The sequence below is a fragment of the Bicyclus anynana genome, chromosome 27 (assembly GCF_947172395.1).
Source record: "Bicyclus anynana chromosome 27, ilBicAnyn1.1, whole genome shotgun sequence".
In the NCBI taxonomy this organism is placed as follows: Eukaryota; Metazoa; Arthropoda; class Insecta; order Lepidoptera; family Nymphalidae; genus Bicyclus; species Bicyclus anynana.
The window spans coordinates 7291984-7308898 of NC_069109.1; the positions used below are offsets into that span (position 1 = coordinate 7291984).

The 16915-nt window shown below is 39.6% G+C and overlaps 1 protein-coding gene across 17 annotated transcripts; it reads left to right on the forward strand.

Annotated features, from left to right (window-relative positions):
* The first annotated feature begins 55 nt into the window (after positions 1–55).
* On the forward strand, positions 56–16783 carry LOC112047770 (zinc finger protein 250). 17 transcript variants are annotated; one of them, XM_052890111.1, is made up of 16 exons: positions 395–762; positions 842–1074; positions 2330–2443; positions 2858–3079; positions 3576–3729; positions 4570–4694; positions 5380–5538; positions 5637–5725; positions 7243–7386; positions 8342–8476; positions 11200–11320; positions 13404–13486; positions 15027–15144; positions 15635–15739; positions 16177–16311; positions 16651–16783. In XM_052890111.1, exons 2-16 carry the CDS (start codon positions 979–981, stop codon positions 16717–16719), a joined length of 1869 nt encoding a protein of 622 aa, XP_052746071.1. In that variant the 5' UTR covers positions 395–762; positions 842–978; the 3' UTR covers positions 16720–16783. The 17 variants fall into 17 exon arrangements, 12 of the variants coding, with proteins under 12 accessions (XP_052746078.1, XP_052746080.1, XP_052746081.1 ...); XM_052890118.1 differs by lacking the exons at positions 395–762; positions 2330–2443 and adding an exon at positions 63–383; XM_052890117.1 differs by lacking the exons at positions 395–762; positions 842–1074 and adding an exon at positions 335–355.
* Positions 16784–16915: the final 132 nt, after the last annotated feature.

A 16915-nucleotide genomic window follows, 5' to 3' on the forward strand; every position in this document is an offset into this window, starting at 1 on the left:
GGCGTAGCCACTTAAAAATGCTTTCTGCTATTACTAAAACTTTGGCACAGAAGAAGTTTGGCATTATCAGTACAATAAAGATGATATCCATCCATCCATTAATTTTGGCAATAATTTCGAATTTATTAGTAGTATTTGTTAATCTGTGACAAATTTGCTATTCTATGTCAAAAATCTGGAACCCAGAGCCGTAGTCTGTGTCAGTCATAAAAAACTTGGTCTATGGTTGACACAGCTGATAACTGTCATTAATTTTTACAATATTAATTAATCATTTACAATACTATTAAGTTTTTTTTAGTTTTCTTGTAAAAAAAAGTGAATTATCTTGTTACAAGTGATGCATAAGATGATTGTGAGTGAACCGTGATTATACCAGTGAGGTTTGACCTACAAATATACGTACTTAACCTAAAAAATTCGTAAATTTAAAAAAATCATAAAAAAAAAACTACTACTTTCAGCGGTAAATAAATAACGTAGGGAGGTCCCCCACCTCCCCCCCTCCCCTCCCCCCTCCCCAAAACCCCTCGGTCGAGGCGACCTTATTCTAATTATTACCCTTCCAACTTTACAAAAAAATATTACAACAAAAACAAGAAGAAATTCCACAAAAAAGTAAAAACCGCGCCAAAACGTGAAATTTTCCATAGACTCATTTGACATTTGTGGACATTACGTCCACAGATTAGATACTACGTAAATTGACATAAAGGCAAAGAAAGAGTGTGCTTATATTTTTTGGTTGAGGTTCTGTGGTTTGTAAGTGTTTATACTCTGTGTCTGTGTCTCACTCACCTCACTCACTGTCTGACGTCTGTGGTGTTGTTTTTTTTTGCAGGCGGACGAAAGTTTGAGGAGTTGAGGACTCGAAATATACTTTAAAATAATGTTTACTAATTAAACAATAGAAAAATAGTAGATACTGATTTATCTTAATAATTAAATTATAACGTGCAATTAAAACTAATGTAAATAATGGTTTGTGTAGGCTGCCATAGTGAGGACCGGATTTTAACGATTGTTGACAATGAGCTTTTAAAAGTTTATCTTGGATTTATTGATAATATTACTGTGAGTACCTATGAAATAACTGATATACTTTCCTAAAACTCCCTCTTGTAGTTTTAAACTTAAAAAAGCCTTGGCACAAGGCGCAAGACTAACACATTTCGCAATAACTTTCCTAAGGTGAAAGTTAATTTAAAAGTAATTGTTTTTCCCAAAGTTTTATGTAAGTAAATACTTACTTGGCAATGACAACCTCTCACTCAGTAGGTGGTTCACAGAAAGGTCCTGGATTCAGATCTGTTCAGAATTCCATATTTCTAAATAGTCTCAGCTGATCTGGTGGTGGACTTCAGTTATGGCTATTTACCACATCACCGGCAAGCTATACATTGCTCTGGTAGGGTGCCTCATCATCATCATCACCTTTCTCTTATCACATTTAAGTGGAGTCGGCAAATATGTCAATCTTCTTCATTTGTCTCTATTACTTGTCAATTCATCATCTACTTTACATGAGTCCTCTCACACACCATCTCTTTGGCCTTCCTGTCCTCTTGCAAATTCAACATTCTTCAAGTAATATGACTTTCATCCATTTTACAATACATGTTTTTACTAAGCTCCTTGATTTTACTGTCTCTGGTGTCATTTTCAGACTTCCTCTTCTATACTCTTCTATGTTTTGACAGCCTCTGTGGTTTAGTGGTATGCACAGTAGACTTACAAGACGGAGGTCCTGGGTTTGATCCCCAGTTGGGCCAACCGGTTACCACCCTACCAACAAAGATGTACTGCCAAGCGATTTCACATTTTTATTATTATTTATTATTTATATTATCACTTACCATCAGGTGAGATTGTAGTCAAGGGCTAACTTGTAAAGAAGAAAAAGAAAACTCATTCCTTAGTTTATCCATTATTGTCACATCACTCATCCATCTCAACATATGCATTCTACTGGTATGATCCTTCATAGAAACCTGAAGGGGTTCTTCTTCTTCTTGATGTGTGGCTGGCAGTGGCTCTGTACCTTCATGAGGTCCCTTTATCACATTGACCACTTCAGATCTATTGTGATCGCCACTGACTAAATTTCCTCTTCAATACTGCTTGCCGACAGGTACAGCAGCAGTTTCTTGACTGGAATGTGTTTTACCTCCTCTGGATTTACTATAAAATGCCCTAGGTGGTCGTTGGGTTTATGTATTAGAGCTGGGCAATTGCATAGAAAACCTTAAAGGGTTATTACACAGACAAAGTTGCAAGTTTCAACTATTTTAATTGATAATTGGTTCTGTAGGTATATATTTTGTTATAGGAATACAGACATGATGTCATACAGCTATGTTGGGAGTGTAAGGCGTTGTTGAGAAAGTTTCAGAGGTTCAGGGACCAAGTGAGACATGCCTACTCTATAGCGGTTACATGTTTAGTAAGTTATTATGATTAGTTTATAATTTACTCAATAAAAGGGTAAGGGTAGCCTTAGGCTGCCTGTCCACAAGAGCAGAGCAAGTGAGCGTAGTGCAGAAACTAGACTAATGCAGAGCGGAGTTGTGTACTTTGTCTAGCTGAGAAACAGACTAATGCGAAGCAGAGACAGAGTTGCATATTGTGTCTGGAGAGAGGCTGCAGAGCAAAGTGAGAAAATAATGGGTTTTTTATAAAGAATATTTGCCATATCTTTTTAAATATGACTTAATAACTATTCATCTAATATATATATATATATATATATTTTATAACCAGTATTTGGCCAGATATGTGCTAGTTATAAGGTCAAATAGACCAAATACTGATTACTTACCAGATATATGTTTCATCTCTAGTATTTATATCATTCTAGGTGTCACAGTCAAAATCTCTGTCAAATCTCAGGATAACAGAATGCAACAGTATAATAAAAGTTGATCATGATAGTGAAGTATTACCAACAACATTTGTGAAGATTGAAGTTGAGCCCCATGCTGACTCCGCAGATGTGTTCGACGATTTGGGTGATGGGGAGTCAGTGGGAGACGGGTTGAATGATGATTTGGATGATTTTGTTAAACTAAATGATGATAAGGTAAGTTGAATTGACATTTCAACTATGGATTGAGGTTATGAGATGGTCATAATATCTCATTTTACATCTCAAAACAATCAAAATAAAAAATATATTTATTTCAAGTAGGCTTAGTTTACAAGCACTCTCATTAAGTAAGGTAATAATTTTATTAGATAATCATGATAATAATTGGTCAAAAACTTAAAGTTACGAGGGTTTCAATTACGCCTTGGTCTGAGTAGAGAGACCCCACAACAAACTCAGCCAGGGTTTATTTTATCACCATCATAGCCTTTCTAAAATGAAACATAATTGGCTATCAGGACAAATCATTGTGGACAATAAACTATGCTAATTAGCAAATCTGATTACCGTCATCACGCTGTTGACAACGCCGTTGAAATAATTCTTATGTGCCAGTTGTAAACATCAAATGAGGTTTATGTAACATATTATCTACCTCTTTTTCCTTCTAACATATTTGTCTATAAACTAATGTATTAATATGTTTCAGGTAGACATCAAACCTGATCCAATATTAGAATCAGAGGCAACAAGCAAATCTGTGAAACAAAACGAAACAACTGACACATTCAACGACTCAGACGACGAGCCCCTCAAGTGTGACAGCACTAAACCTAGAGGGAAACGGAAAAGGAAAATTGACGGTACGTTGACAATCTGTTGGCTTATGTCCAGTCCTGTTCTATTGATAGTAAATATAACACGGTGCTTGGGAGTATTTGAGAGCTCAATAAAACACTTTCTTTGTAAAACGAAAGATATTTAATTTAATAAACTGTCAAAGTCCCATTATCAATGACACCATAGACGTTTCGTTTTAGGCCCTTTATTGTAAGGCACAGATTACATAATTATTGACATTTGCGTCGCTAACAATATTCTATAAGGAAAATCAATTAAAAATGTCTAGGGAACATGTGTTCTAAAATGAATATTTTCGGAGTAAAAAATATTTCTTTTGTTAATAGATCTTAAATTGTGTCTCTTATACGCATCCTTATAGTTATGACGTAGACAAGTTTTACGTATTACATTTTGTAAAGATAGATAAAGGCATGTGTTACATGGATAGTCAGAATTATTTGAATTACTTTGATTGAAGTTTTTTTTTTAATTAGTGCCAAGTTTCAATTGATTTAATTCAGTAGTTCCAACTGTGATGCGCGGCCAAAATCATCACAAACAGACAGACAAAAGATCATAAAAAAAATATATTTTTGGCTTCAGTATTGATTGCCCTTCAACAAAAATTTTTAATGTCCGTTAAAAAACCTCTTGTGCTAATAAAGACTTATAGTCCATTGCCGTGTACTTCATAGATGCAAAAAAAACACTGCCTGGACCACAGAATACATAGTTGGACAAGGAATTTCCAATTTTTACTTATAGTGCATAGTTAGTTTACTTATGGTGCCTAGTTTAAAACCTTATGCACACCACTGATGTCACACATTATTCAACATATCATGTCTCTGTATCTCCAGATGTTCCGAAGGGCAGACCGGCCAAGCGTCCCGGAGTCGTCAACAACGCCAAGGTGCAGAATAAGCTGCAGCGGCTCAACGTGGATGCTGATCATCTGGAGAAGGTGGTCTTGAGCTGGGAGGAGGTGAGGAACTCAAAAACAAACCACTACTGACTCCCCAGATGTCCCAAAGGGCAAACAGCATCTTCCGAGTAAATATTGTCCCTTCTCCTATAAGGAGGGAGGGCGAACAAATTTAGGTCAAAATCTAAAGCAATAGGGTCCTAATATCTGTAGCAATATTATGTAAATATTTGGAGAAACACCGTGCTAATATCTTAAGCAATAGTCAATATCTATTGCAATATCATGCTCATGTCTAGAGCAATAGAGCGTGCCAATATCTGTTGCAATCTCAGACCAATTATTGTATAGGACCTGCCTCGCTAGACGTTACTTTTCTGTCAAAGTATATGATCAACGATCTAATGCGATTATAAAAACTATCTCTATAGAATCGATGTTAAATAGTTGTAATCGTGTTCGTCGGTTAAAGAGCTCCGTAAAAATACCTTTTTGTGTAGTTGAATGATGTAAAAAACGGGCAAAAACTTCTAGTTTAGTATAAGATACATACAAAATCTAAGCTCGTTTTCCTCAGAAAATGACTGACAATTATGTTCGTCACTATGAGTGCGATACAGGTCCTTCTATAATTGGTCTGAGGTTGCAATAGCATAGTAATATCTTGAGCAAGAGTGTGCCAATATCCTTAAACAAAATCATAGCTTCGCAAGTTCTAGAGTCCTGGCACTGTGGGCTGTTACAGTTAGCTGATAATGATGTACTGGTCCAGGTGGAGGAGGAGCGTCGCAAGGCGCTCGCCAGCCCGGCGTTCCTGCGCCACCAGCACCGCTGCTACAGCTGCGTGGTGGGTTTCAACCACCGCTGCAAGCTGGACGACCACAACGCCAAGAAGCACGACCCGGTGGGCTTATACTGTTGACGCAGAACATTTGATAGCGTGACACTAAGAGACGAGCAGCGCCATCTAGCAAACGTGATTGACATATATTTGTGACACAGTCGCTGGGCACGGTGCAGTGTGGAGTGTGCCACGTGCGCCTCCGCAACGTGTTCGGGCTGCGCGCGCACCAGCGTCGCCACGTCGCCAGGTGAGAGCCACACATTCAGTAGCACGCCAGTACGTCTGTGTGACAGAGTGACGTGCCAATATCTATGGCAATAGCGTGCCAATATCTTAATCAATAGCATGTTAATATCTTAACAGCAGTATGACAATATCTAAGGCAATAGCGTGCTAATATCTGGAGCAATAGCGTGTCAATATCTGGAAGAATAGCGTGCTGGTATTTTGAATAACAGCCTGTTAATATCTGCATCAATAGCGTGCTAATATCTAAGGCAATAGCTTGCCATATCTGGAGCAATAGCGTGCTGATATCTAAGGCAATAGCTTGCCATATCTGGAGCAATAGCGTGCTGATATCTAAGGCAATAGCTTGCCATATCTGGAGCAATAGCGTGCTGATATCTAAGGCAATAGCTTGCCATATCTGGAGCAATAGCGTGCTGATATCTTAAAAATCATCGTGTTAATATAGTAGACTACAACATGTCAAAGCTTTAGCGTGCTAACATCTTGAACATCAGCGCTTAAAACTTTGTAGCGGTAGCGAAGTGGCGCAGCGAAGCCTTATTTATTTTTGGAGTTTACAAATACATATAAGGCGCCCGGTATGAGAAAAATCCGAGGGGTAAAACCAACTGAACTAACGAAAAAGTGTCACGTTTTTGGTGCGCACCTTTCTAATTTAGCTGTGAGTGTATTGAGACGTACATAGGGTATGCTGTATAGGCGACTATACCTATATACTATATGTTATTGGGCTTGTTTGTTTAATGATTATATCATTGTAAGAGTAAAATATATAATGTGAAGTATAAAGTCTATTAGTTATTTTACAATTCTATACATTTAGTCTTCTTTAACATAAGTATTACTAAAGCCCTACTCGATGTGCACTGTTTACCAACAAAAAAAAGTGTGTATGTTAAAAAAAACAAAAAGTTAGCTCGAAGCACGTTACTCGCGCCTTATAAGTGAAAGGTGCGCAACCGAGGTGCAGCAGGCCGCGGCGTGCGCACCCGCCTACAGCGTGCACATGGGTGCGATGTGCAAGTTGTTGGCGGCACAGCGCACGGTGAAAGGTGCGCAGAATAGGTTGCGCACAAAAAACGTAACGCATGTCATTTCATAACTTATTGGAGTTTACTCCTTAACAATCGATTTTTCATTTATACCCCTCGGTACGTTTTTTGTGCGCAACCTATTCTGCGCACCTTTCACCGTACGTAGCCGCCATAGCGTGCACATGCCTAGCGCGTCCGCACGCACGTGCACGCTGTTGGCGGGCGCGCACGCAGCGCTGCACCTCGGTTGCGCACCTTTCACTTTTCAGGCGTTGCTATTGAAAAGAGTAAACTCCATTCGTGCGTCGGAGCTGACACACTTTTTTTTTATTTATTTTTTAGTATCGAAAAACTGCTTTCTTTCATGATTTTGCACTAATATTCACCAGAACTTTTTAAGTTTACCTATGTATATATTATTATTAATGTTTCTTGTTGTCATTGCTGGTATATGAATTAATAAATAATAATAGCACAGTTGTTTGGTTGGTTGTCACAGATGGCGCTGCCGCGTCTGCGGCGCGGTGTGGTCGCGCGCAGAGGTGGCGGCCGACCACGTAGCGCGCGCGCACGGCGGCAACACGCCCGTCCACACGTGCCACGTGTGCGGCGCGCGCGAGACGTGAGTGACGTGCCGTGTGTACAGTCATGGCGCGCTTGTGTCTAGAGCTATGGCGCGCTTGTATCTAGAATAGGGATGATGACAGTTTTTTAAATTGTATAAAAATTAAGAGTATACTAATAGTAAAGCAATTTTGTAAAAGTAACAGGGTATCTGCGATCATTACTTTCGACTACAGGGATTTAAAGGGTCAGATTTGCGGCGCTGACACGGATCCCTGAAAAACGCCCCATACAAAATGGCACGATTTAGTGACGTCGTAGGTAATGTAGTGATCGTTAGATTTGTATGTGCGTTCAAACAAAATTACTAATATCTTTGTTATTTGTGCGTTTATGTTTATAGTTCACATATTAAAAAATGTCAGATTTAATGTAAGGAAGCTAAAACTGTAAGAATTTTCATCTAATTACGATAAAATATTTGTAATAGATTTTGAAATTTTATAATCTCATTTATTTTGCAAATATCTTGTCTGGATATTTGCAAAATAAATGAGATTATTCTTTGCTTTTTATGTATAAATTAGTTAACATTGACCTTATTTACCCGAATGTATCATACCTAGTCATCATCCCCATTGTAACGCACTAATATCTTAAAGTTGTAGCGATCTTGTTCTATGTATCTACAGAAATGGCGTGCTAACATCTGGATCGATAGTGCGCCAATATGTTGAGCATTAGCATGCCGTTATTTGCAACAGTAGAGAGCTTAAATCCATATCAATAGCGCGCCTTTACTATTAAATTAATACGCGCTATTATCTCGACTTATAGCGCGCTATTACCTTGAGTTATAGCGCGCTATTATCTCGAGTTATGGCGCGATATTCTCTGGAGTTATAGCGCGCTTTTATCTCGAGTTTTGGGACACTATTCTTTGGAGTTATAGCGCGCTATTATCTCGACTTATAGCGCGCTATTATCTCGAGTTGTGGCGCGCTATTCTCTAGAGTTATAGCGCGCCATTATCTCGACAGGAGCCTGGGCCGCCTGCGCTACCACGTGAACAGTCACGCCGAGCAGCAGAAGTGCGAGCTGTGCGGGAAGACGTTCAAGAGCAAGGAGTCGCTGAGGACGCACCTCTTGTGAGTAGCGAACTACGAAACAGTCATTTTTGAAGTAAAACTTCGTTATTTACGATTCTTTACTGATTTGAGAAGTAAGTTTTTTAATGCTTTACGGTGATTGTTTTATTTATTTATTTATTTTTATAGGGTACCAACAGGTTATGACAATTAAAATTGAGTTTTACAAAACATGGATCAGTGAAGTTGTTGTGTCATAGACCCACTTATAGGTTACCTCAACATGCGAAATTTAGTACTCGAATAGATACATAAAAAGAATAATGTATAGGTTAATTAAACGAATTAGGGAAAAAAACTGATTTAGATTTGCGTTTATAAATATAAATATGGATCTATCGCACAATCACATTATGAACAGAATTAAAGTAAAATAAAATAAACATGAAAAACACAGTATAAACTAAAGATAAAAATAACATTTAAGAGGTATCCCTTTTGTACTGGGCTAAAAAAAAATTCTAGTTTATTTTTGAAAATAGGTATTGTAATCACGTTTCATTTAGGAAGTAAGTTGGTTAATGCGTTATAATAATTGTAATCGAGCGACACGTACTGCCATCTACAAGCGCAGTGAACCAGTGTTTGTTATTTTAAATTGCCGGTAGATGGCGTTCTCAGAGAACTTTGAAACAAACCCTTTTTGTACACTACAAGAATGTGTTGCGATGCAGTTATGCGTGAGGCTCATAGATGGCGCTTTTTTATTTTTAAAATGAGTTTTGTATCAGTCGTGTGTTTATATAGTGTAGTTTATTATAGTGTACTGCAGGCAACAGGAACTAAAGTCGCAAAGCGTCTCCTATTTGTCACATTTTGAAAAATAACAACCACCACCATACCAGCAAACATGCACTGCTAAGCGATTTATAAACCGTCAGGGGTACAATAAACTTGTACCTCTTCCATTTAAGACTGCATCGTCACTTCACATCAGGTGAGATAGCAGTCCAGGGCTAACTTGACGTAAAATAACAAAAAAAAACTAATAACTATAAAACTTTCGGTTTTTACACGACATCATACCGGAACGCTAAATCGCTTGGCAGTACGTCTTTGTCGGTAGGGTGGTAACTGGTCACGGCCGAAGCCTCCCACCAGCCAAGCGTTTTTAGTTGGGTCCCTGCGAAATCGTATTATTTATTTATGTACAAGTATACAGTAATTTACTAAAAATTAAATAATGCAACCTTAAATATATTACATTATTTATATTTAAGGTTGCATTATTTAATTTTCGTATTATATAAATAACTAGCGGACGCCCGCGACTTCGTCCGCGTAAAAATCGATGTCAACTTTCAACCCCTATTTCACATTCTATTTTGCAAGTTTTATAACTTATACCTAATAAATAGTCCACTTAACATTTTACATTTACAAATGTACCTAGAAAAATTAAGGACTTTCCGTACAAACTTTCTACGACTACTTCGCCCATTTCTGATTTTGTTTTCGCGACAAAAAGTATCCTATTATCCTTCTACGTATTATAGTCTCAAATCGTCTTAAGTATCATTTAAATTCATTCTGTAGTTTCAGCGTGATGCCCGGTCAAAAAAAAGGAAAACAGACAGACAAAAAATAGAAAATAGGCTTCAGTATCGATCTCCTACCTCTACCCTACTCCTGCCCTACCCGTACCCTAACTGTATCCTACCCTACCCATACCCTACCCTACCCGTAATCTTCCCTTTCCATACCCCTACCCTACCCTTAACCTAGGCATACTCTCCCCTACCCTGCCCTACCCCACCCTACCCCCACCCTACCTTTACCCCTACCCTACCCTTACACAACCCCTATTCTACCTGTACCCTACCCTACCCTACCCTATACCTTCCCTACCTTACCCCTACCCTTAGCAAAATCGGTCCAGCCCTATGAGCGTGGTGCGATGACAAAGGAAAATAGAGACTTCTATGCTAAAATTATAATCTTTGGATCTACTGGACCGATTTGAAAGATTGTTTTACCAATAGAATACTACGTTATTTGCGAGTCTCATAGGCTATGTTTGATTACCATATTTACACAGGAACGGGAACTACGTAATGGAAAGCGCGGGGCGTCATGTAGCGGAATTTCTGCGTCTTTTAGAAATTTTGTATTATCTCCGAAACTATTTAACTAATTAACATACTATAAAGGGCAAATCTTATCTCCATAAAATCTTTGTGATTATTAAATAATTTATTTTAATAAGGATTAAAGTTTAGTAGTATAAATAATGACGTAAACCTAAGTATATAAAATTAATATTTTATAAAACACAAAAGGTACTATATCTGCTAATATATAGAAGATAGATATATGGTATCGCGGACATTTTTGTAGAACTTTTAAAGATACATAAAGCCTCCATACATTAATTTAAATTTTACACAATGGTTAAGGCAGCGCATGCGAATAAGTCTGCTTAAGAGGATTTTCGGTCCTGTATGACAAAAACGGCGTTAACTCGGCGAATATATATCATACTAATATAAAATATATTGCCTATAGCACTCCCCGATAATGTAGCATTCTACTGGTGAAAGAATTTTTGAAATCGGACCAGTACTTCCGAAGATTACCCCATTTAAAAAATGTGACAAACTTACAAACTTACAAACTTTACCTCTTTATAATATTAGTATAGATATAAATATAAATATTGAAATCGTATTAAACGGGTTCTACTGTATATCCTCTGAGGTTTATATATAACCGTTGTCCGTCAGCATCCACAAAGGGGAGAAGGAGCACGCGTGCCCCAGCTGCGGGAAGAAGTTCCTCTTCAAGAAGGCGATGGAGATCCACGCCATCTCACACCTGGACTCCGCCCAACTCTACTGCTACGAGGTACTTCTCCTTCTCTGTTGTTCTCTTATCACTGCTTGATATCCTCAGAAGGAATAACAAAGAATTTGTAAGTGGGTTCAGACGAGGTTACGTTATTGAAAATATTGAAAAAAAACGAAAATCCAAAACTCCATTATGGCTTTTGAATGTTAAATATTTTATGTCAATTTAAATATATCAAATTCATTGATCTCTTTTAATAAAACGCACAATAATGTAGAAAATGATTTATTGATGACACTTAAAAACTGATCAATTTTGCTTTGGCAGTTTTATTATACATAAAATCCTTTAAATATAGACCAATATTCAATAAAATCTCAAATTCAGAGCAAATTCAATGTTAAGGATTGATTTTAAGGTTGAAATTGCAATTTCGACTACTTGAAACGTAAACGCAAATTTCTATTAATAATTGAATTGAAAAAATAAATTAATTGAAATAGCGCCGTCTAGTGGCACAACTGTTTAAATCTATACTAATATTATAAAGAGGTAAAGTTTGTATGTTTGTAAGTTTGTAAGTTTGTAAGTTTGTAAGTTTGTAACAATTTTTTGAAATGGGGTAATCTTCGGAACTACTGGTCCGATTTTAAAAATTCTTTCACCAATAGAATGCTACGTTATCGGGGAGTGCTATAGGCTATATTTTATATTTCTATCATATATAACTACTGAGTTATCGCGGGTTTTCTCTTACAGGTCGGACCGAAAAACTTACTTATTCGCATGCGCTGCCTCAACCATTGCGTATAACTGAAATAAATGTATGGAGGCTTTTTGAACCTTTAAAAGTTCTACAAAAAAGTCCGCGACACCATATATCTATCTTTTATATTTTAGCAGATATAGTACCTTTAGTACTTTAATAAATTATTTAAATTTTAAATTAAGGTTTACGTCATTATTTACCCAACTAAACTTAAATCCTTATCAAAATAAATTATTTAATAATCACAAGGATATTATAGAGATAAGATTTGCCCTTTACAGTATGTTAATTAGTTATATAGTTTCGGAGATAATACAAAATTTCTGAAAGTCGCAGAAATGCCGCTATATGACGCCCCGCGGTTTCAATTATGTGGTTCCCGTTCCCGTGTGAATATGAGGACCAAACATAGCCTATGACACTCGCAAATAATGTAGCTTTCTATTGGTAAAATAATTTTCCAAATCGGTCCAGTAGATCCAGAGATTACCCCCGACAACCACACAAATTTTACCTCTTTATAGTATTAGCATAGAAGTTGCTTGGGAAATTATAGTCTTTTGGTCATTGCACCACGCACAAAAGGCTGGACCAATTTTGCTGAGGGTAGGGATAGGATAGGGGTAGGATAGAGGTAGGGTAGGGGTAATTTAGGGAAAGTGTAGGGTAGGGTAGGGTAGGGTACGGATAAGGTAGGGGTAGTGTAGGGTAGGGGCAAGGTAGAGGTAGGGGAAGGATATGGAACGTATAGAGTAGGGGAGAAGTAGGATAGGGGTAGGGTAGGGTAGGGTAAGGTAGGGTAGGGGTAGGGTACGGGTAGGGTTGGGTTAGGGTAGGGTTAGGGTAGGGGTAACGTAGGGATAGGGAAGGGTTAGCGGTAGGGTAGGAGTAAGGTAGGGGTAGGGTAGGGGTAGATTAGGGGTAGGGTAGGATGGTATATGGATAGGTTACGGGTAGGGTTAGGGTAGGGGTAAGGTCGGGGGAGGGTAGGGTTAGCGTTAGCGGTAGGGTAGGAGTAAGGTAGGGGTAGGGTAGGGTAGGGTTGGGTAGGTTTACGAGCAGGGTAAGGTAGAGGTAGAGAAGTTTACACCAATTTTTACGCGGACGAAGTCGCGGGCGTCCGCTAGTTCCATATAAGTTTGCGTTTACGTCAACGCGATAGTAACAGTATGAAAATATTGTAAATTCATCACTAGGCACACAGAATGGTGAAGTTCGTCTTATATTGAGATACTCTACAATAAATCAAAATTAAACAATCCCAAAGAAGATGACAATACACTATTTTTGATTTTTCAAAACTTCGTTATTTTTGTGTGTGTGTGTATGTGATTGTTGAACATTCGCTGACTGCAGTTGTATTGTCGACAGTGCGACATGAACTTCAAGAACCAGATGTCGTTCAACCAGCACATGAAGTACAGCCTCAAGCACGTCGACCCCGCCAAGCTCAAGTAAGCACTGCGCCACATCACACGACGACACGACACTATACGACTTGATACAACACGACACTACACCATACCACATGACACGACACGACATGACATGACACGACACTACACGACACCATACGACACTACACGACACAATACCACATGACACGACACGACATGACTTGACACTACATGACACTACACTTCATCACACTTCACCACACCACACAACACAAGACGATACGATACGACACGATATGATATGACATGACACGACACTACACGACACCATACGACACTACACGACACCATACCACATGACACGACACGACATGACATGTTATGATACGACACTACACGATACGACACACTACTCGTTAACAAATATTCACTACAAAATAAAACAACCGGGTGTCGAGTGTGCTTTAGACCACACGACAGAAGTGAAACTTGTTTCAACCAAAAAAAATAATACATGAAAGAGAAACTTAAAAATTAGTAGCAGTTAATAGCGCCATCTATCGTGTCGGACTTGCATTACTTCACGAGCTCCTACTACACAACTATGCCGTTGAGACTAAACGGATTCAGCCCCGGATTACTTGTGTTGTGTTGTTACTACAGCACAATTTAGCACTGTTACTGTACATGGCGCTTTTAATACTTAAGGGTATAAATTATTATAAATTATAAATAAATGAGGGTATAATAATAAATTAATACTTACGGGTATGTCGACTCGATACACATTTAATTTTACTAGCATAAGCAAAGAAGTTTAAAGTACAAAATAAAAAAAAAAAAACATAGTCACCGTGAGCGGTTGTGTGGGGTAGTCTGTACCAGTAGCTATTGAGAGTGGTGGAGTCAGTGCGACACATACTGTGTCCTAGACACACGCTGTGTGACGTAGTCTGCACCAGTAGCTATTGGGAGTGGTGGAGTCAGTGCGACACATACTGTGTCCTAGACACACGCTGTGTGACGTAGTCTGTACCAGTAGCTATTGGGAGTGGTGGAGTCAGTGCGACACATGCATGCTGTATCCTAGATGCAGGCTGTGTGGTGTAGTCTGCACCAGTAGCTATTGGGAGTGGTGGAGTCAGTGCGACACATGCTGTGTCTTAGACACACGCTGTGTGGCGTAGTCTGCTCCACTAGCTATTAAGAGTGGTGGAGCCAGTGCGACACATGCTGTGTCCTAGACACACGCTGTGTGGCGTAGTCTGCTCCACTAGCTATTAAGAGTGGTGGAGCCAGTGCGACACATGCTGTGTCCTAGACACACGCTGTGTGGCGTAGTCTGCTCCACTAGCTATTAAGAGTGGTGGAGCCAGTGCGACACATGCTGTGTCCTAGACACACGCTATGTGGCGTAGTCTGCACCAGTAGCTGTTCGGAGTGGTGGAGTCAGTGCGACACATGCTGTGTCCTAGACACATGCTGTGTCCTAGACACATGCTGTGTCCTAGACACATGCTGTGTCCTAGACACATGCTGTGTCCTAGACACATGCTGTGTCCTAGACACACACGGTGACGATGTGTATGTGGTGCAGGCACGCGTGCTCGCTGTGCGACAAGCGGTTCGTGAAGGCGGTGCGGCTCGAGGAGCACAAGCTGGCGGTGCACCTGAAGGTGACCCCCATCAGCTGCGCGGAGCCCGACTGTCAGTTTGTGAGTCACGGCATTTTATACACTTACTAAAGGACACGTGGAAATCAATGTAAATTTTCAACTCCTATTTTACAATTTTTGGGGTTGAATTTAAAAATTATTGAATCGCATTATATTTCGTATATTTTTTTATAATTTATGAACAATTTTTTAAAATTGTAATTCTTAAAATTTCAATCCCTTACTAATTTTATTTTAGGGTCAAAAAGTATCCTATGTTTTGCTCCATGGTCTTGATCATTTCAGCCGTTTAGCCGTGAAAAGATACCAGACTGACAGACAAACTTACTTTTGCATTTATAGTATTAGTATAGATTTTGATGTTACAGAGAGGTAAAGCTTGTGGTGTTGTAGGGGGCGATCTCTGGATCTTCTGAACCCATTTTGAAAATTCTTTTACCATTTCATTCCATAAAATAATGTTTCGCCATTTTTATTGTTGTTTCTCAATAAAATTGTTTAAATAATCTCTATATACATTGTTGTCCAGGCGTGCTCTTCGAAGCCCGTGCTCCGCACGCACGTGCGCATGACTCACCGCAACGCGCGCGCGCGCCGCGACCACGTGTGCGACGTGTGCGGCAAGGCGTACGCGGTGCGTGCTCCGACACACTCGTACTTACTCACGTCCCGTGCGTCGCACGCACGTGCGCATGACGCACCGCAACGCGCGCGCGCGCCGCGACCACGTGTGCGACGTGTGCGGCAAGGCGTACGCGGTGCGTGCTTCGACACACTCGTACTTACTCACGTCCCGTGCGTCGCACGCACGTGCGCATGACGCACCGCAACGCGCGCGCGCGCCGCGACCACGTGTGCGACGTGTGCGGCAAGGCGTACGCGGTGCGTGCTCCGACACACTCGTACTTACTCACGCACGCACGTGCGCATGTCGCTGTGCATACTCCTGACACATTATTGCCGAGCGATTTTAGTCTTTACTCCGGTTTCGATGATTATTAATATTACCATAGACTAAAAACAAAAACCTTTGCTACCATAAACTAAAAACCAAAAACTTTACTACCATAGACTAAGAAGAGTCTAGAAGGTCACCTGCGCACTCACAGCGGCGAGCGGCCCTACCGCTGCGCGGCGTGCCCCGCCGCCTTCGGCTACCACGCCGCGCTCTACAACCACAACAAGCTGGTGCACTTGAAACTGAAGGTTTGTGTGACACTCACCATAGACTAAGAGTATAGACTCTGGAGGGCCTGCACCTGCGCACAGCGGCGAGCGTATTTATATTGAGAACGCAACGTTTCTATTGTCTATGGTTCAATATAATATTTGTAATCATGTAGGTACAGAAGGGCTAAAACTCTGAACCGGAGCAGTTTATAAAAAAAAATTGTTCCCATGCAATGTTTTAAATGTTAGAACATAAATTACATTGATTGTTAGCTCTGTTCTATTAAAATATTAACAAAAACCCACAATACAGTAGTTAAATTTTATTAAAATCTGCTAATGGATGCGATTATTGAAAGTTTATCTCGTTCCCAGACAGGACGCGGTCGCGGCGCGGAGTGGCCGAGCGCGCGACCGCCCGCGCCTGTGGACAACGCTTCGTGACACCAACACAGCACCATTTTACAATAAATTATACACGAACAAAATATACACGATTTATTAACAATAGATGTTTTACTTACCGGGCTTATATTACCTAATCCTTTTTATTTAAGAATATTTCATCCCACTAATAAGTTTGTATAGAGGAAAGTACAGTACAGTTTTCTACGTAAAAACTACTGTACAGTCATAGATT

Coding starts and splice junctions, on each gene's coding strand:
- LOC112047770 (XM_052890111.1), top strand. CDS start 979: ATGGTTTGTGTAGGCTGCCATAGTGAGGACCGGATTTTAACGATTGTT. Junction 8,477..11,199: donor TCGCTGAGGACGCACCTCTT/GTGAGTAGCGAA, acceptor GTTGTCCGTCAG/CATCCACAAAGGGGAGAAGG. Junction 15,145..15,634: donor CGGAGCCCGACTGTCAGTTT/GTGAGTCACGGC, acceptor ATTGTTGTCCAG/GCGTGCTCTTCGAAGCCCGT.